Below are 27,151 nucleotides of genomic sequence, written 5' to 3' on the forward strand. Positions count from 1 at the left end.
GAGGAGATCGTGTAAATGAACTTTCTGATCTTGTTTCTCATGATACTTGCGGAAAAAAAAATAGGATTTATAAGATTTAACTTTTGTAAAATGTAATTCTGATAGACTATAAACATGATGAGGTAGTGGCGCTGCCGGGGCCAAACACCCCGTGGTGTGAGTTTTTAATTTGCCCAGCACAGATGGTGAAGTGACGGGGCACCTCATTCAGAGTGAACACTGTCAACTGGCTCACAGCGAGGAAGGAAACAATCACTTTCCCTCCAGCCTGAGTGTCAGTGCTGCAGAATGCTAACGTTACTGCTGGCTTATTAGTACTTTAGGGCCAAGCCAAAAGCAGCATGCTGCTCACTGCAGTTTAAAGACAACAGAAAGCTTTCGGTTCAGTCGAGACGTGGAGTGTGTCATTGAAATTAATTTGGTTAATAATACAAGGACTGTGGCAGATAATGCCCAGCATGTTTCTTGGCATATGTCTTATTCGTGTGCTTGTCTGCTCCAATGTGACAGTTGGGAATAAGCTTGGATGGTAACTCTTAAATGGATTTCTTTTATGCCGAGCTCTTCTTGTCTATGACGTTACCTGGGCAACATTATCTTTCTTCTGCTGATGTGATGTCTTTCAACATGCCAGCTCTCAGAGCAGATTTTTCTACCAAACGACAAGAACCAAGTAGACAAAAATGTTTTGCAGTCAGTGCAAGAAAAGACGGGAGTTTATATTGGTGGGTAAGACATGTAAAGACAGAATGGGTTAATACAATTATGTGAAAGAAGGTGGGTGGTTAAAATTGCGACATATTGTTACAGGCTGGTATCACAGAGCAACAGAGATGATTTGATTTAAAGTAGAAGTAAACCTGATCTATAACCATAGCTGATAAATTCTGAAAAATTCCACCAAAGTGGGTGGAGCCAAGATACACTAAGGGGCGTGGCTACGTGTGTGAATGAGCCGAGGGGGTAAGAACGAGGGACAGCGTAGTGTAATTTGACATATTGAAACATGGAGAGTGTCCAGAGCGACACTGGGAGTTTAACCACAGATCAGGTTTTTGAAATAGAGGATTTTTCATCCCCCTTGTCACGGCAGGTTGAGGGAGGATGTATGAAGCCTAGCAAACCTTAGCCTCATCAGTTGATGCCGCTGGTTCAAGACACCAACTCAACATATTATGCTAAATAATATGCTAACTCACGAGTAATAAAATGCTAACTTGAAAAATACTATTGAACAATACTTGCAGCTCCATATTCTGACTCGCCACGGAGGCATTTGACAGAGTGAGGTGGCTTTATACCTGAACGTCAGGCTGTGATGTGCACATGAACCCAGATATTGGAGAATTAAACTAGTTTACATAAAGATGTCACCATTTCCACAGGAGCATAAACATAACACTCTTATTGATCAATTTATAAACCTTATCTGGATAAAAATTTTAGTTACTCTTTAATGCAGACATGTTATTGAAGAAATAAACAAAAAAATGTATTATCTGGGTGCATTTTTTGATACTTGAGACCACATGCAATGCACCACATTACCTTGATATACTTCAGGATATACCTGGTAGACCAGGATTTGACAACATCTCACCTTTCAGCCGTGTGCTCTGAGCTCCTTTAGAGGGTCAGGTGAGACAGAAAACTTAGTTCTTCTCTTCTCCTTCATTCACAGATGCCTTTGTTGCACACAAATTTAACAGCCTTATTGAATATTGCACAGGGACCATTTCCTCAGCTTTCTACATTGCAAAATGTAGAAAAATCTAAATTGGTTTGTTTATCTGTAAGCATAAAGGATGTATACTTGGAAAAGAAAAATCTTTCTGAGTTCCATCTGGAATATTTGCTACTACTACTCCTCTTAAGCCCACATCTAACGTGGTTTATTGGTGCTCCTATCAGCTTTCTGAAAGGGACAATTTGCTTCGAATGCTGAGCTGATGTCTGTAACAGCTGCTTATTATTTTACTTGAACGAGTCTGAAACTCATGCATATGCCCCGGTACTAATATTAGACCACCTGCAAGAGTGTCTCCTGTATTAAAGAAACAACTGGTCATAGAGGATTTGTTCTTCGTGCATCTGCAGAGCTTTATTTGTTCGAAAATATAGAAATATCCCATGAAGGTAAGGAGAAAACTTCTGATCTGATCTCATTAACTTCTGCTCTGTGTGATCATCATGTTGCTCATCGTTACAGGGTGAAGGTTTCTTTTCCACTCAGGACTCATCCTCATTTCTCTAAAGTTTATTCTCCACGCTGTGTCACATTTCACTAATCACTCGCTCTGTTGCCCTCCCTTCCTCCTCCTCCCCCTTCGCTACAACCACAGGGAAGACCACACCCACAAGCGCCAGCACCACCCATCATGGGGCGGCATTCCCAAAGGAGGCAGGTGACTCTGAAAGAGGTACAGGTCCTGATCGCCTTCCCCCTGTGGGGGAACAAGGGTCACCTGACTCAGAGCCAATCAGTGTGGAAATGGAGGGTAAGGGGGAGGGACATGCGTCCTCTTTGAACTTTGACCTGCAGGGGATTGCACTGCTGGGCCCTGATCGTCTAATTGCACACTTCTAACCAGACTAACCTAAAAAAAGAAAACTACATAGTGATTCACTCTGGTGCAACAGTTTCCTGTTTACAGCATGTTTTCCTCCTCTGTATCAAGTGAAATATCCATGTTTTCTAAACATATGAAGTTTTTTAAATCATTTTTTAATGAGAGGGATAATGTTGAGTACTAGTGCCCAGAAATCGGCTGCTGTTTTGGGGCCGTTCAGGGATACAAGTGGTGGTATGCATGCTAATGAATGAAAATGTTATTCCAGGGTGAACAATCATTTCGATTAGCTCACTAACACTTAACTCTCAATCTCAGTGAATGGCAGAAAGCATCGCTAATTAACTTTTATCACCCATATACTTCATTAGTCTCAGCGTTACATGCTGAGATGCATCACTTCCCAGCCAGCCTCACTTCCAGCTCAGTGTGTGGAAATTGAAGAGCATATTGTTCACATGCAGAGTTAAACATGACTCCAGAGAAAGCTGACCGTGAGTCCAATGCACTCAAAATTTCCGAAAGGAATCTGGTGCGTTTCAGTGTTTTTAACTCTCGTTCAGCAAATTTCATGATATAAACAGACCTGTGTTGTCTCAAATAAACTCCACTAATCAAGTAGAAGAGACCTCCTTCAAATATTGCAATAAACTGGAAAACAAAAATACCAAAAATTGAGTTTGCTGCTATAAATTTACTAGGGAAACAGAACTACCTGAAATAAAAAAAAATCATAAATGCCACAGACAACAACAAAGATGGTAGCCTTAATTTTGTATTTAGTTGTTGCACCTTTGCAACAGTCGCTGCCAACAAGCGAGGTCTGCACTTCACTACGAGACGTCAGTATTTTCTAACAGCTGGTTTGGCCCACTCTTCCTGTACAAGCTGCTCAAGCTGTCTGAAAGATGTTGCTTCCCCTGTCCTTCTCTATTCTCTATTACGAGACAGTTATACAGAAATATGCTATACTAACATATGTTATTTTTTCTTATGCTTGGCTTAAATCTCTCCTGACTGAATCTTCTTTGTTAATGAAGACAGGAAACCTCCAGAGCTCTGTTGTATTATCTGTACCATAAAGGTGAAAAAAGGTGTTTCATAAAATCGATTACTAGAAGGCTAGGAAGAAAAAAAGAAAGCTTTTAAGAAGAAAATTCAGTAAAAGCTTCTCAACAACCTGGCTCAGTTTAAGACTAAATTTGTGTCGAGATGTTGCTGCAGTCCACCAAAAGTCCATTGCATTGAATAATAAAGCACCTTTGCCAATTTGAGGCCAAATATTGGACTGCTCTGTTATAAACTAAACATTAAACATTTTTGTCCGTAGCTACTGTGACATTAGCAAGTTTTTTTTACCTCAATAAGATTATATTGAGAGATATAAACTTTTTTGGCCTCTTATTTCAGCGTTTACAGGTCTTATTGCTGCTGTGTGGACACACAGACCATGTCACAAGACCACAAACCTCAGCAAATAAAAGAAGCTCTCATTCACACAGACGGCCTATGTGGCTGTAATGTTGAGTTTCTAAGACCTAAATAAGAAAAGTCCGTAACAAATAAATAACCAGCAGGAATCTGAACCCAGCAGTCAGAAAACATGAGTGCAGGGAGAGTGTGGGATAGGATATAGTGTACGCAGCAGTGCAATCTATTTCTGCCAGAGACTGTGACACTGGCGCTTCAATCAGGAGAGCCGGATGGCTGTGTTGATAATCAGGGAGAGGCGCTGGGCTGGAAGGAACAGCATCCATGTTCTAAGAGGGATTCCTACCCTGCTATTTTCTTGTCCGTTTTTTAACCAGATAACATTTCAACAGTGTCACACGTCTCTGAGCAGAAACAAGGTGGCCCAGTAGGAAGCACAGAGTGGACAAGCCCCAAAAAATAGAACAACCAGCTGGTCAAGGGGAAAAACATTCCTGAAAATAAAAGTTGCCCAGCACTGCAGTCAAATGAGGCTAAAATGACCACTGTGGTAAAACAGCGAAACATTGTAACCCTTTTATCGTAAAAGTTGTAACATAAATTGACTTTCATAATTAGATTTTAGAATCTACTCTTAGTAGTGTAAACTGTAAGCAGATTCACAGAGTGATTTGTCAATAAAATAAAAAACTATAAAGTGGAAAGTTTTGCTTCTTATCTGTCCCTTTTTGGTGTAGGATAAACTGTGGCTGAGAAGATAAAGAGATGGTAGTTATAAAAATGGAAATGGAGCAACTCGTCTCTTCAGTACATAAAAAACTTAATCCTCAGCCTGATTGTGTCAATATTATTGAAAATGTCCAAATATGCACAAGATACAAATAAAAAAAGAAACATGCTTAAAGATTAAAAGAGGATCAAAATAGATTAAACAAGATGACTTTATCATTTAACTTAGATTTTAAGCTCTGGTGTTTCTACTATGCTTAACTTTTCCCAGGGAGCCGTAATTCTTGACTGAAAAATGTAGTTGTTGAATTGATTATCAGCCTATTAGTGACAACCACGTTTCCAGACTGCTAAATTCTCTCTTCACTCTTTAGAGTCAAAAACATCCTGTCATCTCTCAAGGGTAAAAAAATATTCACTCAAATGTGTGAACTTGCTTTATGCCATTTCAGCACCTTATACAACATTCAATGAACCAAGATACAAATACAGACATCTACATTTATTGTAGGAGTACCAGTATAAATACATGAAGCTCAAATGCGCACAGCTGCTTTATGTTATGTAAAGGACTGCAAACATAGAGGAAAGGCCAGGAACCTGCTGACTTGCTGCTATTTAGAAAAAGGCCAGAAGTCAGTTTGCAGTAGAACTGCTTCTGACTGGGGAATACACCCACCTGTTCACTTTGTGTGAACCCAGAAACCTGCGCATTAGGACTTAAAAGTTTTAGCGCTCTCTGGTTCAGTCATTCCCTCTGTCTCCAAACCTCTATTAGGATTTAACTTTTCCCTTCCCTCCCTCTATCTGGAGTTTAGATGAGCAAGCGTCAATTAGACTGGACAAAAAAGGGATTAGCTGCTAATTTATCTAACCAGCAATAGAGAGATAATGATGATGATGATGATGATGATGGAGACAAGTCAACCTTGTGCTTTCTGTCTCATTAAAAGAGTAGAGAAGGAAAGCCGGGAGTGAACTCAGTCTGAACCTTTTCATGAGGAGAGTCTGGTTTCCTGAGGGGGGACATTGATGCCAGCCAGTCTTCTAAAGAGTTATTTATACATCTAAAGACCATGGCAACAGACACAGCCTGGATCATCAGTCACTTAGCTGAGACTGTAGATCCCCTCTAACCACCCTGAAAATATCTAAAACTTTCAGTCTCATCAGGGAAAAAGGCACCAATTTGTGTGGTTTTCGATGTGGTGTCTCCATTTGAAGAACCTGTGGCGCTCACATGGTCTGACAAATAAAACAGCCTACCGTGAATTGTTGGCAGTACCTTTACTTAATGTTCAGGCTGGTTTTAAGATTTAAAAAAATGTAGCAACAAAAACAAGCTTTAATTTTGCTTTAATCATGTTCCCAGGAGAAATAAGCCCACAGCATTACAGATCTTCCACCATGCTCAACAGCCAGCATCGGGTGTTTTTTTCTTTTTCTGTTGCCAAACCCAGCTGAGGGTTTTGTTGCCAAATAGCCAATTTTTTATCTTTCAGGAACATTTAACAAATCACACATTTACATTTGTGATGGTAGGACAGAAAAGGTTGTTTCCCGACATAAATTACAAGCAACAGATTGAAATGTAAATGTTATTTAATGGTTATTATCAAGACTTGGTGACTTGTGTCACATCATATTCATACCCCAGGATGACAAATATTAACACATTACTAATTAGAAGTTAGTAAAACTTCTGATCAGATTTAAAAAGAAATTATGGATTGAAGAAAATTCATCAGTTAAATGTATTTTAAAAAGTTTGTATCTACTATTGTAACATAAATAAATCTGTAAAGAAATAAAAATGAATTTATTTTAATATAGCGCTAAAAGAAATTGCTCACCCTAACCCCATAAGTCCACATTTACAGCAGTTTTGTTTTTTGTGTCATAGTCCCTTTAAGATAAGCTTCTACCTCTCAAAGTGCTCAGAGTAAAATTGAATGTTAAAATATTTAATACAGTTTTAAATCTTAGAAGCTCATGATACATATTCTGAACATGTTCATTATGGTAGTTAAATGAAAATCAAATCAATTTCACCAAGCTTATCCATCCACACCGACCCACTGACAGTCTCCTCTACATGATTTATCACAAGCCAGCCCTGATGTACAGACGTACGTCTTACTCCTGAAACACCTCTGCTAATGTGAGCCACCCAAATCATCATCCGCAGTATTATGGTGCCCATTAAAGGCCGTGCAGCACTGGAGCACTTTCCATCCGTGCAGCTCAGCCTCAGCAGTTTACATTTTATTATAAATGGCATCTGCAAAAGCACAACTCAAGACATGCAGTAAAAACTAACCTAAAAAGCATCGCACATATCAAGCTCTTCATTTTCCATAATAGCCACTAAAATAGTTTTTTATGTCAGCTATTTAAACCCAGGTCTGAGTGTCGCTGAAGTCCGCAGGGCCCACAGTGATCAAATCCACCTCTGCAGAAGTCCCGACCCTTCGCTCTGACCCCCTTACTCTTCAATCAGTCTCACTGACCTCTGGGGAGTGTCACTCCCACTTCATCTGCCTGTTTTCCGTTTCTTTCTTTCGTTCTGTTTTTAGTTGGACTAACCCTTTTAAGTGTACCTGCCTCCTTTGTTGAATTGACTGTCACTGAACCTCTCCTTCATCTTTTTTATAATCTGCCTCACTGAGTTTACAGCCGGTGGTTGAAACTGTGCAGCTGCTTTCTGCAAGTTTCTCCATCTCTTAAAGCTGCAGTTCACTCTGAAGCAAACACTGTACGGCAAAATTTTGATTCTTTTTATTACTTTTCTAATTTTTGTGTGGTATTTATTGGTGCTCAAGTTTAAGGAGAGTGGCTTTGGCATGAACTGCCTCTTTAAGTTGGTTGGTGCAGCCACAGTTTTTCCAGTGCCACTTTTTGCTCTTTGAATACAAATAATGACAGCCAAAGTTGCACTGGAAGCAGTTTGTTTGGCCAACCACTGAATGGCTAAATAAACAGCCTATCTATCCTTTCATTTATGGTTTCAGCTGCATGTAGTAATAATATTAAAGGACTTTGCATGTGCTTCTGTTAGTTTATTGCCTTATAAATGATAACTGTACATTACCAATATGTAATGAGGCACACAATTAAAAAAAACCAAGAGATGTTTTATCGAAGTAATGACAGTTTAATGAAATTTAGTGTGCAGTCTGTCCAGACAGCTTTCAGAGGTTTATTTTTACTTTCAAACATTGAAAACTATAATACATTCAAGTTTGGTGTCAACTTGAATTGAATAATCAATATCCCAAATGTTTAATGAATAAAACCTGAAAGGTCTGAGATTTTTCTAATTTTGGGGATTAACAAAGATTACCAAACCAACCAGGACACTGCCTCTTTAAAAGTGATGTCCTACTTAAAGCAAAGATATGCCTTGCAAAAAAAATCTCAAATTTTTAACATAATTGCAGACTTTAATGGATCTTTTAAAGATTGTAAGAGGTAGTTGAACCTTCATCCCAGTCAAAATTGTTTTCAATCAATCAACATTTATTTGTATAGCACGTTTCAGCAGCAAGGCATTTTAAAGTGCTTTACACCATTAAACACAAAAACACAGAGTCATGTAATTAACAATCAAAAACATTACATTTCCTGCTGAGTCGAAGTTCTGCGCTTATGGGTTCCTCATCAAAAAATTAAATAAAAATAGCAGAGGGGACTCCAACCCGCATCCTTGTTTGCGACCGCAAACAGGTTTTCAGCAGTGCATTTTATTTAGCACCGTTCAGCAGTTTCCCAGTCCCTATTAAAGAGGAGCTTCTCCACAGCATGATGCAGCCACCACTATGCCAATAATGACAATAGGCCATCATTTCTAAAAATATACCAAAGTATACAAGTTATCTGAAAGGATGTAGATGATGAAAAACCAAAGACAGACCAACAACAGATATCAGGTCTTTATGTAATGTTCTCTAACAAACGTCTGCAACTTTAAACACAGCAGCTGCATTCATAATGACATTAAATTACTCAGTAATTTGGTGACTTCTGAAGGCAATTTGTTGCACTGAATTGTAGTCGGTGGTTTTAGAGAAAAGAGTGCTGCATAAGAGACGTTCCACACTTCTCAGATTTGTATTTGTAAGACCTTTAAAATCCAATTTCCCTTTTCCTACTTTACAAGTTTGCACTAACTTGCACTGGTCTAGCACTTAAATTAGCAGTAAAATGCATTGAAGTTTGTGGCTGTAGGGTTACTAAATGTGAAGAAGTTGAAGAGGTGTGAATCCCTTAGCAAGGCACGCCATCCATACAGAAACTTTATTTACTATAGTTCAGATCATCAGATACTTTAGCGTGGCTAATTTACCAGTATTTAATCAAATATGTAATGAAATATTTACTGTGTATGCATGAGCACACACCAGAATTAAATGAGGTGTTGATTACAATAATTTTTCAATCGGAATGGATGTGTTCAATTTCACCATATCACCCTTACTTGCGTTCTTATTTTTTAGAACTGCATCTAAGTGGCTGATCACTGAGGTGGAATATTATGCAAATTCCTAATAAAAGTGTACATGATTGAATTTACTAAGTCAACAGCCAGAATCCTGCACATGTGCAGCTTATACTCTCTGTGTAAGTGAGAGTATTTTCACACTGCCACACAGCTTTTTTCTGGCGTTTCTGCAAACACTCAAGTTGGTTAAAACTGTTGCCTTTACCATGTTGCTGGAAGTTTTGCTAACTTTTTTTTTTGTTTTTTAAACTGGGGTTTAAAATAGGAAACATGCTCATTTGTTAGAATCTTCAACCTCAGGGTCTCCTTCAACAATTAAATAGTTTTTTTTCCATGTGTGGGACAAATAAATCTTCAGCATTAGCAGGCGGAGGGGAAAAAAAACACTTATATGCAAAGCCTGGGGCTATATTGTTTCTCCGGCTTCTCGTTGGGATGGAGTACCCATTAATGGAACAATCACTTCTTTGGTAAGCTTGCAGAAGCAGAATCTAATTAGAGCTTATTTTGGAACATCCTCACTTCAGTTGTAAAAATAGAACCCAAATTGCTCTGCAGGTTTCACATCATTTAAACACACCCCTGGGACAAGACAGGAACAATCTAAGACTTGTGTGTGAACCAGAATGTTGTCTTTTTTTTCTGGGAATCTTTACTGTGTTCAATATTCAGAACTAAGCAATATTTTAAACTCCAGTTTGATGGACGTGTGAAGCTTTATTGTCCTTCAAAATGCAAAAAAATGTCCCCACTATTAAGCAAGCATGACACTTCAAATTTTTCTAATTAGCTGTAATTGGTGTCACAGATGAAAGAGCTTCTGGCTGCTGTATTGTTAATGAAGTCAATTAGGGAGCTTGCAAAGACAGCAGTCATTTATTTTATCACACATTTTGGTAATTCCATTGTACTTTGTTTTTAGATTTCATCACCTGCAGATTTCCATTTAGAGAAACCTACACCAATTAGTGAAGCGTGGCACAACGTTCCACTGCTGTGGAAACCCTTCCTCTTCACATAGCCTACCGCGCAGCCTATTTTTATCGGTGTGGATGCAGCCACAGAGTGCTTGTCGTCCTACGGCGCTATGGAAATTTTAGTATTTTTTTTCCTGATAGTGGATCACAGTTGCTGCAGAGCACCTGGGTTCAAACCCCAGCTGAGTGACTGTCTGTCATTCACCTCATCAAGTCTCTCTGCTTCTCACGCTGCCTCAGCCCTTAACCTCTTCTGCTTTTAAAACCTCCTCCTTGCCCTCTTTTGTTCTCTGTTCCTCAGGTTGCCATCTTCACTCTTTTTTCATTATTTTTGCTTCCGCTCCTCTGTTTCTTGGCTCTGTGAGTCCGCTCACATTCGCGTCGCTCTTAAACCAATGTTGAATTTCATCCCTTCATCTCTTCCTTCTGGCTGTTTCTCTCAAACCGTCCCTGCTTTGCTTCAACTCACGCAGCCCATCTGTCTTTTTCACCTTTTGGCAGACTTGGATATTGCTATTTTAAACCTTCACTGAGCAGAGACCATGTTGAGTTGACACTGAAATATCATAATGATAGTATAGGAACTGACTCACAAGCTGTGTAAACACTGATTGAACCTTGTGAAATTAGTGTAAGAAATGGCATTGAATATGGCCTCAAAGTGATAATTTAAGGGAATAAACAGATTTAGAAAATTATATACAGTGGCAGTGACTTTTATGGAACTAACCTTTAAATACATTTATTTCGTGGGGGAAAAATACTATCTTAGGAAATAATCTTTTTTCATAAAATAATTGCATCGGCCTTTTTCTTCAAGTAACTGGCCACAAAGCCAGTGAGGATCTATACTCATCCTTCCACCACCTTCAGTTTGCAGGATGATGAGGAAGGTTAAATAAAATCAATTTAAAAATACTTAATTGATTCTAAAGGGAATATTAATGCCATCATAACTCATGTAATGCAGTATCTTCAAGGATATGCTGTGGATGGGGATGCTTTGGGCAGGAAGGATCTCCGTTAGCAGTCAGTCTTGCAACAAATCTGAAGGGGCCTCTGACTGAAGACTGTTGCTGTATGATGCTCTTAAGACATGCTAACAGCTCAGGATCCAGACAACAGATATATTTCACAGTAACGGGTCCTGCCAACACCATCAGTTGTTGGCAAGCACTGCTAATTCACTTCATTTGCTTTTGTTGCTCCTCGTTAAATCTCTGGTCTTGGAAAACCGGGCGGAGAGATGTTTGGAGTCAGGGATGTAATCCGTGCCTAAAAAGACATCTAAAGCCCACCATTAAGAGAGATGAGTGGCTTTTTCCGATCACAAGATCTCCATAACAACCACTTGATGTTAGGGGAGGCATGAAAGTTTTTTGTTTTTTTTGTTTTTTTCTTGTCCTACCATAACAAATATAGATGTTGGGAGTTTGCTAAAGACTACGGTTCACTAAGCACTTCAGTTCAGTTCAAAATGTTATCGACCCTCAGGGATATCGTTGGTTTGCAGCAGTGATTAAGATGAGACTGAGATTGAACTTTTCAATAACACTGCAGGGGTTTTGGATATGAAAAAATAATTAATTTATTGGAAATCAATTCATACCCGCTGTTCAGCATAAGGAATGATCTGTCATACTGTGGGCCGGTTTCTGATTCAAAGGTCCTGAAAACGTCTGATAGGATTGTATGGCCACATCAACAGGTAGTAATAACCAAACCTGACATTTGTTCAAAAAAAAAAAGAAAAAAAAGCCATTTCTTGGGATGTTTATTTTTTACATCTACACTCAGTTTAAAAGTTGAACTTTTTTCTATATTTTCCAGCATATAAAAATTGGCTGCAGTGAAAGATGAATATATCTTAAAGAAGGGTGCCAAAATATGTGACCAGAGCCGCATGTGTACTGTGTGAAAACATAGGTGGCAGCTCAGAGAATGCAATGTTAGTAGATAAACGTGGCTATTACTTCCATAGCGCCAGCTAGCTGCTTTCCTCACTCCCAGGGTATTAATTTCACTGTGGCTGGTGGCACCATATGTCCCACATAGCCCTTGATGGAGTCATCCAGCCTGCTCATGAAACATGTTGTGACAGGCTGTTCATAAGCTTGGGTTTTGTTTACCTCTGCTGCGTGTTTCACCCCCTCCTGTTGTGCCACTTGAGTCATAGCCTTCAACCAGGAGGAACACCTCAACGGGCCTGTAGCTACAGTTTAGGGAGGTGGTGCTGAGGTCCAGTGGGAGCAGATGACTCACAGAGCCCAGGGAGACGTCAGGGTGACTAAAGCCAGGCACACACTGAGACGAGAGCAGATTTTCACCATCTCATGCGGTCAGCATCACCGCCGGCACCCCGATCAGTTAGATCTAAAATCTTTGAAGCTCAGAGAGGCTTCAGAGCTGATTGGTCGCTATTGTAATGAGGCAAAAATCATGCAAGATTAAAATTTGATGTATTAGTATTCTCATCATCAGCATCACTCTTGATGGCACTTCACTCCTTTCAGTACAATTATGATTTATGACTTCTTAATGTGGGGCAGTAATAGGAATACATGACCCAAGAATTCTAAACTTTTAATTAAACTTTCTGTTTAAATCATTCATTCAGAGGTGGCAGTGCATGGCAACATCTTAGCTGGAAAGCACCTGATGATTAGATTTCCATCACATCTTAACACCACGTCATCTGCCAAATTAAAGCCCTCTTGTCTTGCCGTATTGATTATTTCAAGGGTGTCAGACGCCGTTTGTTGGAAAAAATGAGATTAGATTTGATCTGTTTGTACGTTTGAGAGTTAAAGGAGTTGTATCAAGTCGAATGAGTCAAACATTCTCTGTTCAGCATCTCAGATGCATGCAAATGTTTGGGCACCTGTCAGACAAAGATTTCACCACAATTTGGAGTCGTAAAATAAAAGGAATTGACATACAAAGTATATACATCCCACAAATATTTACAAGTTCATGCATATGCATATGTCTTCAACCTTTTGGTGGTGAAATGAGATTTTGTTTAAATCTTCATTCAGTTCATACAACTGACCATTTAAAGTAGTTTTCTGTTTTACACATAGGCAACTTTCAGAAAATGTGATTATCTTACTCCAATAAAGAAGCAGGAAGTCCATGGCCTCTTTGCTTTTTTTGTCAGAGATCATAAGTGGTCATATTTCATTAACAGGCCCACACAGGTGGGCAAAGGAAATACAAACAAAACAAAATCAACGTCAAATTTAGCTGTACATATTTTATATTTTTCCACAGAAATGCAAAGCTCAAGCTGAATCAAGACCACACAAAAAGCAACCCTAGTCTCTTTACTGTAAAGATTTAAAAATGTAGGCATATCTGACCTTCATCGACTGGACATCAGCAGTAATCATGACTTTTATCCTCGTAGCAAAAATCAAACATGTATTAGGAAGAGAGGAGCTCAAAACTGTATGCAGAAAATGTGGATTTTTTTATTAGTGCAACACTTTTGAAACTGTAAAGCATAAATGTTAAACAGCTATGCCTTCGAATGGTGTTTCAGCCAGTGGGACTAGAGCACTGGACTAGTTATTTTTAAGAAGAAAGAATCGATTAATATAAAAACAATCTGGCATATATTCTACATGAAAATGTCAAATATTTAGCAAATGAATATCAAGTTATCAGTGAGGGTAATTTTGACTAGTCCAAATTGTTCCATCCTTTTAAGTCATTTATAAGTCAATGTTGTCACTGCTTAACATTTTAAATGAATTTGTATTTGTTTGTTACATATCCAACAAACAAATTCATTATAATTCACATAATGAACATCCTTTGGATAAAGACTAATTTACTCTTCATTGGCACGTTAAACCAGTTTGCCAAAAACTGATATGCAATCAGATAATTAATTCTACAATTTTTCTTAGGTTTTGTGAGCTCAAATAAGATTTCCAAATAAATGAGACATTTATTTAACGGGAAGTTTGTGTTACTTATTGAAATAAACACATTAAAGTCTAATGCAGACCAAATTATCAAACTACCCCCACCATCATCATTTTATGCATCTCATAAGGTATCATTAGACTTAATTGTTTTCTGTTTTCTTCTGCAAAGCTTTCATTAACTGTATATTTTTTTTGTTTGCAACACCTGCATCCCTCCTCCCCCTTCCCACCTCACTGCTTCTCTGCCAGCCTCCTGCTGCAGACTAATCAGTTTCACAGAAACTGTCATTAAGGGTGGAAAGGAGGGCCTGACACCACAGATGGCAGCAGCCTTTTGCAAATGAGCTCTGATTATGAGAGGTGGCAGGTTTCACTCTTCTCAATCATCTCTGCCTTTCACGCCATTAGGCAAACACAGTGCGAGGGTCACAACAGCCCAACACATTTACATGGTAGATTTACTTCATCTCAGTAGCCTTGAGATTTTAGTGCAATGCTCCACAAATGCCCCAATGACTTTAAGAAAAGTATAACAACCTCATTTTAGTCCATGTTGGCAAAGTCACCACACTCTGTGAACTATTGGACGAAGCTGTTATTTTTGGCTCGTTCATCATAACCAGGTGCTCTCGGTCCTGATCCTCACATTGGAAATCAGTCTGTGAAAATGACATTAGGTTCCTGCTGCTGTGCTTTCATCAATATTTAAAGCTCTAACTCATCTCAAAGCTAATTTCTCTCCAGCTGAGGAGCTCTTAGCCTCTGCCAGTCTGAAGGGAAGCACTGTTCCTAGAAAAGCAGGTTGTATTGATCTGTTAACAGTTGAAGGAGAAGAGGCCAGAAGTTAGTTCAAACACCTGTCCCTTGCTGTTTCTCACATACAGAAGCCCTTGTAAATACAGCCGGTCTGTCCCAGTTGAAATACTAAATCTTCAGAGTTTTATTTCTTTTTATTGTATTTTATCTCAATCTGAAATGACTTTTTCTCAATTGTTTTTCATTTTAAAGGTGTGAGACGACCCCCAGAGCTGGACCGAACCAATCACAGCGTCCATTACACCCTTTTGATCGCTTGTGTTTTGGTGGCCTTCGTCCTTGGAGCTTTTGTCTCTGGGTTTCTCGTCTCGTGCTACTGTAACCACACAAGTCACAAGTCCAAAAAATTATCAAAGGATCCAGAAGCCCCAATCCCACATGCTCTGTCTCTCCGGAGTCTGGCCAAGCTCAATGGTCTCCTGGACAGCCAGAGTAAAGAAGACAAGTTGGAGGTATCATCTCCAAAGATCTACAACTCCTTATTTACCAATGGTAAGGAGCATCACCCAGCAAGGAGATTTGGTCATCATGGAATGACAATGGGGGATCTGGTTCATCCTCACCATCATCACCTCCATCCTTCCTCAGAGCTATCTGGTTTACCTACACCAGACTCAACCCCAGAACTCCCCATTAAAAGCATGAAAGCCTTTAAGAACCAGTGGGAGAAGAACCAGAACTGCAACAATGCAAAGGAACCAAAGTCTCATAACATAAGCTCCAGGCCCAGTTCAGCCCTGCTTCCCCAGCAGGTTTTCCCTTACTCCCATGGCCTGTCCAACGGACATCCAGTAGTTGGTCACCTGCATCCTGAGGAACGCAAAATCCACAATGTTGAGCGTGTTTTAGCTCAGCCTTACCCCAGCTACCCTCAGAAGGTGATGGAGGTTACGTCTCTGGATGAGCTGCTGAAACACATTCATGATCCAAACGGCAGCAAGACCTCTCAGTTAATGAGCCCATCAGGCCTGATGGCCAGTGGAGGTGGTGGACAACTCGTCTTTGCCAACCGAATTCAGCCTCAGATTCCTGAGACAGAATCGGCACCCTACTACAGCTCATCCACCCTTCCCCGGGACAGTCTCACCCGCCGCATGGATGTTCCTCCTGACATCCCCTCACACCATCAGTCCACTTTGGAGCGGAGGCACTCCTCCCAGCGGCACTCGCTGATTTCTGCAGCTACCAAAATGCCCAGTGTAGGTGCAGTAGGCGGCGGAGGAATGATTCCCCGCCAGCACAGCTTCAGCCAACGAAGCGGCGGACCTCACCAGCCGCCACCACTTTTGGCACGAATGAACTCTACAGGGAGCGCTTGCGAGATTCACTATCCCCTCATCCCAAATGGGTACCTCGCACGCCAGCATAGCTATACTGGTGAACAGCACGATATCCAGCACCGAGGCGCAATCGTCCGCCGGTCAACCTCTCTCAAACCGGATGTCCCTCCAAAACCCCTGTTCATACCTGCCACATCCCCAGTTAACGAACAGGGCAAGTACAACTACTGAGAAAGGAGCCTCCTGGACTAGAGGAAGTTGCTCTCATTGTGTCATCCGTGAGGAACTTCTCTTTGTTGAAATGCTCTGGGTTTGAGGTTGCAGACCCTGATCAGACAATACAACAAATTGCGTGGTAGCAAGTCTCACTGTGGACAAAAGCCTCAACCAAACTTATTTCTGCTTTTTTCGTTTTGTTTTGTCCAACAAATATCTTTGTACCATATTGGTATTGTTCAGCTTCTTGCTAATTATAGAACTGCCGACCTTGGTGACGTGATGCCACCTTGTTATATTAGGCTGCCAATGTCCTCAATGTGGATTTACAATGCAACTCAGCTTTTGGACAAGTTGATGAAGGACAAAACTTGACTCATCACTCATCCTGAAGACTTAAAAGCCAGAGGCTCCTGCAATGCTTCAGTTCATGCTTTTGCTTAACCTTTTTTGATGTAGTGTTTGTATCCAGTCCCCTCCCACCCCACCCTCGAATGTGTTTATATTATGCATGTGTGTGTATATACAGTATATGTGTGTTTATATCCACACTGTATATGTATACATATACATATGCAGTATTTGTAACCTGTGGTGAAAATTCAACAAATTCCCCTGAAAGTATGTTTGTCTTTGCCTTACTTGTACACTCTGTTTGGCCATACCAAACCTTCTCGCCTAGAAATAAATGGGAGACACCAAACCTTGCCGAAACAAAATTCGACAGCTGGTTGAAGATACTTTAGCCATGCACATACAATGAAAATACATCTCCATACCAGATTCCCTTGACTTATTTCCCCTCATTTTCTTTTCTCAGCTGATGTCATGTCAAAAGTGACAAACTTGGGTCCATTAATGTTCCTAAGGATGTTTCATTAAGATTGGTGCTTAAAAAAAGGAATATAAACAAGACTACATACTTTTGGACCTAGAAAACATGACAAACATGACACAGCGCAACAACAATGGACTCCAGTTATTCTAGGTATTAACTTTGTGGCTATTGGTTGTAAATAAAGAATTAATTACTAGCCAAATTTTAACTGTATGTGTAAATGTGTGCCTTATTTAATAATAGTGTGTTAACTGGGGTTGCGGGAGGGTTAACGCAAGGGGCTCAAATGGCTACTATGCTACAGTATATTGTAGGTGTTTGATTTTCTACCGTTGCCACTATTGTTTATGTGAAGAGTTTCATTCCAGAATGAAAGATCCAGAATATATTCTTGTCACCTAATTGGACAAAACCTAAAGGTAGTGATAAATTCTTAGTAACTGTCTTATGTTTTGCATATTTGGAGTAATATTTTTTTTACCCAAGACTTATTTTGAAAACGTGCCATTTTTAATTTGAAGATGTATAAACAAAAGACAATATTTTTGCACTCATGCAGTGTTTTGGAATGAAACGGCTTCATTTTGTCCTGATTTTTCTCTCTTAAATTGTTGGACTTGGAGGCTTGTTTTGGAGGAGTGTTGGGCAAAGATAATGCACAGCCTGAGACTGAAGACATTCATGTTTGACTGTCTATGTATTGGGTCATCTTTCCTGTAAGTGCCATTGCTTTAAGCGTTTGTTTTTTTGTGTGTTATTTTTTTAAGTTTAAAAAGGTGAAGTTCAAAGTTCCACATATAAGCCCATGAACATCAATTTCTGTGGCATATCTAGGTTTAATGTAATGTTTTATTTCCCAAACATATTTATTCTGGTTGAAAGTAATAAGTTTGGATTTGCCCAGTGGGAATCCTAGAAAATATGGAGGGGCCTAACAATTATGGTGATGACAAGGAGTCTTTCCAACCTCAAAGACTTTGAGCTCATCACCAAAGATAATTTACCAAAATAACACAGAAATCCTGCTGTAATCCCAATAAGGATTATTTTATTGAACTTTGAGAATGTTGGAAATATCTTTTGGTTTCCTCAGTTAAGTTTAATTGTCTTCTTCTTGAAAGAAAACTTCTTGGTTGAATCCAAATAATTCTGAATCTAAATCTGCCAGGGGTATGAATAATTTTGAGCCATAATAAGGCAACAATAGAAGAAGCCACAGGTATCTCATTTGGTTAAACATAAAGTTGAGACTTTCTGATTCTGTTGAGCATTTAGCTTTTATTTGTGAAACAGCTGTTTTCCAATGTCCTGTTACTGTTTTTTTCTTTTTCATGAAAATAAGAAAACAGCTCCACAGCTTCTTCAGGTTTAGATTTTTGTGTCATCTTTAAAAATGCAGAGAAGAATCCCACAGAAGTGCAACACTCTCTGATCCGACAAGCTGAGATTGTTCCTTGTATAAACTGCTGGGAATTGTTTGGGATACATGCTGCCAAAAGTCTTTCTTGTTTTGAGGGTTTACATCAGAAAGAGTGCCGCAGTTCGACTCTGCCTCAGATATATCAACCCGTCCAAACCCGCCACTGATGGACCTTTCAGAAAAGTCCCTGCACTCAAGGTTGACTGAAACCATGATCAGTTTCGTAAAAATTATCAATGTGCCATTTACCGCCTCAAAGATGAATGTTTTCTGACTGAGTTAAGTTTGCTATGGAAAATGAAACCGGAGAGGCAGAGTTTAATATTTGTACCAATTATTCTGTAAGATGAAAGAAAAACAGGGCTCATTTGGATATCATTAAACACCATTTCAAACAACATATGATAGGATAATAACAGGAATTGTGGCAGCTACACTGCTGAAGTGAAACTGTTATGTTTTTTTTTTTTTTTAAACCTGCTGGTCATAGGTTGAATGAAAAGTGGAAGTCTCACCTCTAAAAGCTCTGTCAGTATTTGATTTTGTGTAAATACATTATCTCTGGGCGGGATCTCATTTCAGTATTATGTTTTTCTCTTTGATTTCCAGGCTATGCCTCTTGACTTCTTATAAATTTGGTCTCACAGAATACCATTATATGTCTCTTATAATAGGAATAAATAAAATGCTAAATATGACTAATCTCTTCAGTGTGAATGTGTCAGAATAATGCTTGTAAGATGCCTCTAGGTGATGCCTACACAGTCTGCAATGTCACACAATGGAGCCTTTTAGTCCCAGAGTATCATGTCATCTGCGCTCTAAAGGAACAATGCTCATAAGCACAACACTGAATCATGATTATCCTTGAAAAGGTAAGTTTTGTCCTCTTCACATTTACTCCGTTCTGTCTGGATTAAACTTTTGGTAAATATAACTGAAACATTCTGCAGATGAAAGCAGAGATGACACTACCACGGCATTGAAGACGGATCCAATACATTTCCCTTCTAGCTCCAAGTTGGCTTTATCAAGTTTACATTGAAGTGAACCATTTGTCTAAGTGTTTCTTAGCTTGCTATCAATGTTACCATTTCTAAGAACACGTTTTATCTTTGTCGATAGCAGGGATCTCAAACTGCAGTCCTCGAGGGATGGTTTCTTGCAACTTTTAGATGTGTTGCTCAAAGAAACCCAAATCAAATGGGTGGATTACGCCTTCATGATGTCATTGACAGAGTCCTGCCAATGATCGAACTAATTCATTCAGGGGTATTAAAGCAGAGACAAATCTAAAAGTTGCAGGCCACTGGCACTCAAAGTTTGTTTGAACTTAAGCAAATGAAGCATCATTTGTGACACATCAAGTCCAGTCATGTCTGTTGAGTATGTGTTTCACTATCGACATGCCCTAAGCATTGGATTGTCTGCATAAGGATGGAGAGGGTAAAATGGAGTTGTGTTCTAATGACATTGCAATTTACTTTTGATGTCGACATCTCATTTGTTTCCATGCTTGATAATTGGTTAACCATCTTGCAGTAAAAGCTCGGAGCTTCTATGGTCAGTCTGAATGTCACCCAGTGGACAAATTTGTTTCAAATGATGATATATTGCTTTATTTGATGACAGATTTTTTTGGTTTTTGACATTTGTGTTCATTTTTTCAAAATAAATACTTGATTCTTTCATAACGCAGATTCGAAAGCATGCATTTATATAAAACTGTAGACATGTCAAAAAAGGGAACAATAAATGGATTAACACTTTGAATTTCCAACAATTTGTTGGATGTTAAAAGTAGATATTTCACTATCTTTGAGAGCTTCACTGTACAAGTGCTCCATTTTGATGAAACTTTAGTGCAATCTCCATCGTGACTGTATTATCTGAAAAGTTGGGTGTTTAAATAGAAAGATTAGTCAGAAAATTGCAGGAATGTTTCATGAACAGACATTAGCAGCTTTGGTGGAGATGCACTGAGAATCTGTACAGGTGTATCGTTCTTTACGCACCTTCTGTGCAGCTGCAGCTTCCAGCTATTTGTAGAAGCTGGACACATTAGGCAGTAATTAGCTGGCACATTGTCAGCACAGTATAGCACCATACAGGGAATAACAATGCCTGGTGGATGGTCTACCAGCAACATTTGGCTGTGTAAACGGCTAATATTATTGAACAAATCAGTCAGTGTTGAATTTCAACTGGATACTTTAACGTTTGATTATCTGGGAGACAGATTGCATGAAATAGATGTGTTTTAAAGGATTTATTTAATACTTCACTCCCATTCTTCCTTTTGAGAGAGCTTGTAAAACTCAATTATCGTCAGCTTTACTTGGATCTTTTGGATATTTTATTATGACAACTGTGGATTTAACGGGAAGGAAAATATATCAATTACATTTAGATTTGAGTTGGGCAATAACCAGAATACATGCTATTTAAATAAGATAAAATAAGCTCTTTAAAATCTTTATCCTCCTGTGTAAATCCTAAAAACCTTTTACGCTGCATAAAAAGGGTTTTACAGGTTTGACCTCCCAATTTTAAACAAAATTTTAACTCCTAAGAAAAACTTAAAATTAACTCTGAAGTTTGTAGAACCATGTTTTAGATATTTTTTTTTTTATGTAAGAAAATGAAGCTCTAAACCTTGTTACAGTAAAATAGCAGCTCACATGCTTACTCAGGCTGACTAATGGTGTCCCTGCAGGCGTTAAGGCTCATGGTGTGATGGCATCCCTGCAGCAAGAAAACAACCAAGAGGCTCAGGATATTATGGAAAGAACTTATTTTTGCATTGTTTATTTTGCTATCAAAGCTGCATGTGGGGGATTGTTTGATATTATTCCAAGAAAAATATGATTATATAAAAGTTTACTTGAATACCACCAAAAGGGATCTATTACCACAATAGCTATGCTGCTATTTATGTGAATAAAATTGTTTTGAGTTCAAGACTAATATGCACCGCAGGACTCCAATGCTGCAAAAAAGGAATTAAAGATTTATTCAGGTTTTTTTTGTTTTTTTTGGCTTTTTTGCAACTTTTGATCAAACAAATTTAATGATTAGACAGAAAAAAGCTGAGTAAATAAAAAAAGCAGATTTGAAATCATGATTTAATTTGTGAAGATCTTTACATTAACCCAGCTGTCTCCTCCTTAAAGATTTTTTTTTCCCCCACAGTTTCCAGAGTGATATAAGGTGCTTACTTGTATATTTAATTTGTTCTTGAATTTGTTTAGATTAGAGCATAATGTGATGTATTTTAGCCAGAAAGGTTATATTTGTGTTATTGATTTCTTTCTGGCTGTAATCAGGCTTCTGTGTGACTTTTCTTACAGTCAATCCCCTGATCCCACAAGGACAGAAATTACTTTTTGTACAAATGGTCAGGTTGGTTTGGATAGCCTTTTTTGGTTTTATCATAAATTAAATCAGGAAATTTATTTAGCACTCTCATATTAAAACATGTTTGATCTGAAACATAAAAGTGTAACAAAAATCAAAAGAGAAGAAATGTTTAAGGGACGAGCGCTTTTTTTTATTGTAGCACGGTAGATGATTTAAAAGTCAGAAGCAGCCTAACTAAGGAAACCCAGATGAGAAATGCATTATAGCACAGATTATGTTTGACACATTTGATCTGTGTCCCTTTGCGTTTATTGCTGAATTCTTTGTGAAAGCAGGTTTCATGCTTGCTGAAGTGTCGGTGAAGAGCACTCCACTGTTGCTGCAGCTGAGATGTTCCCGGATAAGCCTGTGTCTTTGTGTGAGTAAAACGATGTGTTCCAGTGAAAGGATTGACCTTTCAGCTGAAACAGTCCTCCTAATGAGGTGATATTGATCCGTTTATGCAATTATACTCCCTGGAGTCTATTAGATAATCATCTCTCTGTTTGTGTGAGTTCCTGGCTGTGTGTCCTGGTCGAAAGCGTTGCTGGGAGATGACTTATGTTGGTTAAAATAAAGACAGAAACCACCCTGGATGATGGATGGTCATTATCCACGGTGTATTTATTGGGTTCCAACCGACCACATGTCGATCTCCCATGGCATCTGGGAAATTAGGATTTTTTTTTTCAACCCTGTTTCCATATTTCTAGTCAGAAAGCTGGTGGGGATGTTTCTCCACTGGAGCAACTGATTTAAACATGACAAAAAGACTTTTTTTCTTTAAAGCCATTAGCATATCGACTTCTTATATGTTTGACATATGTGCCACTACTCTGAATCTATTTTATTCTAGGCCATGCAACCATAGTCTCTCTGCACTGATGTAGATTCAGTCTTCTCGTCTTGCTGAATGTTTGGAAACAGCAGGGGAGTTTGCCCTATTTTCCCAATATTTCAGCTAACAATTATTTGAGAGAGCTCTTAAAATATGTATAGCTTATTGAACTCTCAGCACAAATGGTTGATGTAATTATTTAGTATGAAAAAAGAAAGCACTGCTCTGGATGTTGCCTCTCCCAAAGCTTCATTCCGTGTTTACGTGACGACATTTTGGAATTGGTCTCAACGATAAATGTGAGGACTGTGACAGACCAAAGAAATACAAGAACATCACAGGTTAAGCAAAGCAGACTAACATTTCTCTTACCTATGTTTAAAATCTGAGTTTAAAATCTGAGAGAAAACGGATGGAGAAGCTCATCAGGAAGGCCAGCTTTGTCGTAGGACGCCCCCTGGTTCTAGTGCAGGTGTTGGGAGACATTAGCAGAAATATCGCTGATAGATTTTTGTAGATGAACAAACAGGAGATATGACAGATATTTCTTCCCAGCATTTGTTGCAACTCTAGTGGGTCCCAACAAACCCAATAAAACACTTAAATTCCTGCTATTCTTCCCAAATATTTACATGTTATTACAAGTTAAGAACTATTGTATTTAATCTATTGTATACCGAGCCTTTGAGTCTTTGGTTTGACTCCTCTCATTCAAGTAGAGAGAAGCTTAGGCTAGCACTTATTTTATTGTTGCTTGTTCTCTGACTGTTGAAGATCAACTTTTGTTTTCTTACGGTTGATTTGGTTAAAAACAATATTTAGTGCAGTATTACCACACTAATGATCCATCAAATCTGCAGTGTTAAATCATTGCATTATTTATTTATTTATTTATTTTTCCCCAACATCCTTAACTGGACACTAATCTCTGCTCAGAACAATTCATAGAATAAAACATAGTTTTAAAAAAAAAACAAAGCTTAAAATTTTACAGCAGGTGACAATTAAATTTTCTAGTTGTGAGAAATGCAGAAACAGAAGTTTATACAGATGGAAATAAGACAAAAAATAATTTGATGACTGTTGAAACTAAAATATGTGCAGCTGCTAAATTATTAGAGTTAAATAACAAATGTACTCGAATACAGCAAAATCTCACATGCTTTCAAACAAGGAGAAAACGGCTTCTCTTATGTCAGTTTTTAATTGTTAGGGTTTTTTTTAAATACAAAGAAAGAAAAATATATCATTTGTTTGATATTGCTCTTCTGAAGAATTCTCAAATCTTAATTGTGATGTCTTGTGTTCTCAGGAGCATCTAGTATCATGGTCTGAAACCAGAAAACCAGCCTCTCTGCAGCCTGGAGCAGCATCCATATCGCTCATTTCCTCTCAAGACCGTACATGTTTAAAGCGGTGAGTTTGTTTCTGTGTTCTCTTGTTGTCAACTCACCCCGTAGACCTCCAGGGAAATATGTTGATCTCTAATCCAGTTACCGGATGTGACTGCCTCTGCACTTCAGCAGCAAAAGAAAAAAAAACAAAAAAAACACAGGAAACAGGAAAACTATATGAAAAAACAGCCGTGTGATTGATGGGGAGAAAACAATTTTCATTAACAGTGCATGCACGGTCGTTTTCCTTCTCAAATCTGTCTGACCGGTGACTCACTGGATTTCTAAATGGGTTTTTGTTTTGTCAGCTATTCCATCGTGACCCTTCACACCTTCCCCGCAACCCTCCGGCATCCCTCCCCCAAAAAATATTATTTTGCACCAATAATGACTTTGAATTCCCCATGTCTGCGCTTTGACAGCAGCTCTCTGACAGCTGGCATCACAATTCATTATGTCTCTGCCGGAAGAGGCTTCAAAAGGCCACAGAGAGGCTCTCACCATGTCAGTGTCTGTGATTATTTCACCGACATTGACAGGTTACCAGTGTGTCCTTTTTTTATATGTTTTTTTTTCTTCTCCAGAAAATCAGACAGATGTTCGCAGAACATGAATTCTGGTTTCAGGACACGCGTAGGCTTCCTTGTTCCCTTCTTGAAGTCACGCTCCTGCCCTGCATCAGCATTGCATGAGTTTTTCCAAGATCCCTCCCTTACATTTTCTCATTCATCACTGTCACCAGCTTCTAAAGAAGGAAAAATATATTGCAACGTCTTGTGCAATGAAGTAAACAGCTATGCAAAAGTCGCAGCAAGCCAGTAAAGACGCTCTGGTGAGTCATTTTAAATAACTCCAGTTCAAATAAATGTTTCTCCCTATGATATGACGTTTGATTTTAACTTGTGCATTATTAAAAGTGTAATATGAAGGATAAACAAATATGAAAAAATAACTCAAATAACAATAAGCCTAGTGTGTATGTTAGTGTGTATGTTGTTGGACTGTGGGAGGAAGCTAAAGGCAGAACTCATGCATGTTTGAGCAGAACAGGCAAACCCTGTGTAGAAAGTGAACCCACAACCTTCTTGTTGCAGGGCAACAGTGATGAAGCAAAGCTAGGCTAAAACAATGCAAAAGTAACAGTTAACATGTTTGTGGTAGGAGTGTAAGCCATTGTTTCTAACAACCTCTGGATACTGAGTTCAGGAGGCTTGTGAAAAAGTTAAGACACTCTATAAAAGCCTGTGTGTTTTCTAACATAATTGCACATAGGAACATTTATTTCCTATTGTAACAATACTGGAAAGTTGGAGGAATTAAATGTAACCATGAAAGACCTTGTCATATGTTCCTTAAAATTAAGAATAAATTAGGACATACCCACATTTATTGAACCGTAAAATGACTAAAATCACACAAAAGGATATCACACTATATGTACTTGGTAAATCATAACTTTTTTTAAGGAGCTCTGCTCCTTAAAATCTCAAACATTTGTAGTTATGATCCTTTACTCTTCAAGAAAGTCATTATTGAAAGAAAGCCAAATAATATTCCTTTAACAGCTGCCACAAGCCAAGTTGGGGCTTAGCAAAGATGTGTAAAACAGTACTAGAGTCAGATGAGACCAAAATGAAGCAAAATCAAGCAGTGCAGGACGCTTTTTTCATCTGGCTCATGTTCTGAGATGGCGTGAAGATGGGTGGCTCCAAACGCACAACAGTTTTGGAAGAACACATGTTACAGGCCATGAAACACTTGAACCTGGTTTGGTTGCTGTCCAGTAGGACAGTAGCCTTGAACATACAGTCAAAGCTACAAAGCAGTTTGTTTCTTCAAAGCATTTCCATTTATTAGAATGGTCCAGTCAAAGTCCGGAAAATCTAAATGAAATTCTGTTGCAAGACATGAAAGATGAAGATCCATCCAATCTGGTTGAGCTTGAAGTATTTTGTAAAGAAGAATTAGGAACAATCTCTTTCCATGCAGTACTGGTAGAAGTAGGTTTAGCTGCAGCTAAAGATTTTCTACTAATATTGTCACAGGCAGGTCTGCATGTGCACTTTTGGATTAATTCCTGAAAAAATGTAAACAACCTTTTCTTCTTTTTAATAATGAATGTCACACACTGTATGTCCCACAAATTAAATTAATTACATTTGTGGTTAGTTTGCAATAGCTTAATGCATAGATTATGAATATAATAGCCTTTATCAGTGCAGCTGCTCAGGGCAGGTAGGTGAAGAGTTATTCATTCATTTCATCACAACAGATGGAACCAAACTAAAAAGTCATTTTCTTGTTGTGCTGCAGCAATGACAACCCCATGTGAGTCTGATGTCTTAATGTCAAATGCACTAAAGAATTAAGAATTTAACTGAGAATTAGTAAAAATCCTAATGAAAAATAGCCTGAAGATTTGGATTTTTGTTCATTAAGTACAAATATTTCTACTTACGCTGAAGAAATTCTGTTAAAAGGAAAAACATCTGCTACTTATGGATATTTAAAATTCTAGCCCTGAACTTTGCTTCTGCTCAGTGTCCCGTTTTTTTTTTTTGTTTTTTTTTTTACCGATATACTGATATCTTTCCAATTAGGCTCATTTCCAGAGTTAGAAGTGAAAAGCGTCGACTCAGTGGATTCACGTCTTTCAATTAGAGAAGCAGCTGCTGTCAGAGTTGAGTAAAATCCGTGCTTTCAGATTCATCCAATAATAAGGCTTTTAATTAGGCTTCATTTGCAATCACCAAGAACTTTTTTCTTTACATTACTATATATATATATATATATATATATATATATAT

At 38.5% G+C, this 27,151-nt stretch overlaps 1 protein-coding gene across 3 annotated transcripts in view; it reads left to right on the forward strand.

Annotated features, from left to right (window-relative positions):
• The window catches only part of sema6cb (semaphorin 6Cb), a 163,364-nt gene extending 143,952 nt beyond the window's left edge, over nucleotides 1-19,412 (forward strand). The window contains exons 21-22 of one of the 3 annotated variants that reach the window (XM_008430890.2): nucleotides 2,343-2,498; nucleotides 15,152-19,412. In XM_008430890.2, coding sequence (XP_008429112.1) covers nucleotides 2,343-2,498; nucleotides 15,152-16,470 — 1,475 coding nt within the window. In that variant the 3' untranslated portion in view covers nucleotides 16,471-19,412. The remainder of the gene's footprint in view (nucleotides 1-2,342; nucleotides 2,499-15,151) is intronic. The other 2 variants (XM_008430892.2, XM_008430893.2) reach the window with 2 other exon arrangements.
• Nucleotides 19,413-27,151: the final 7,739 nt, after the last annotated feature.

The sequence above is a fragment of the Poecilia reticulata genome, linkage group LG16 (assembly GCF_000633615.1).
Source record: "Poecilia reticulata strain Guanapo linkage group LG16, Guppy_female_1.0+MT, whole genome shotgun sequence".
Taxonomy (NCBI): Eukaryota; Metazoa; Chordata; class Actinopteri; order Cyprinodontiformes; family Poeciliidae; genus Poecilia; species Poecilia reticulata.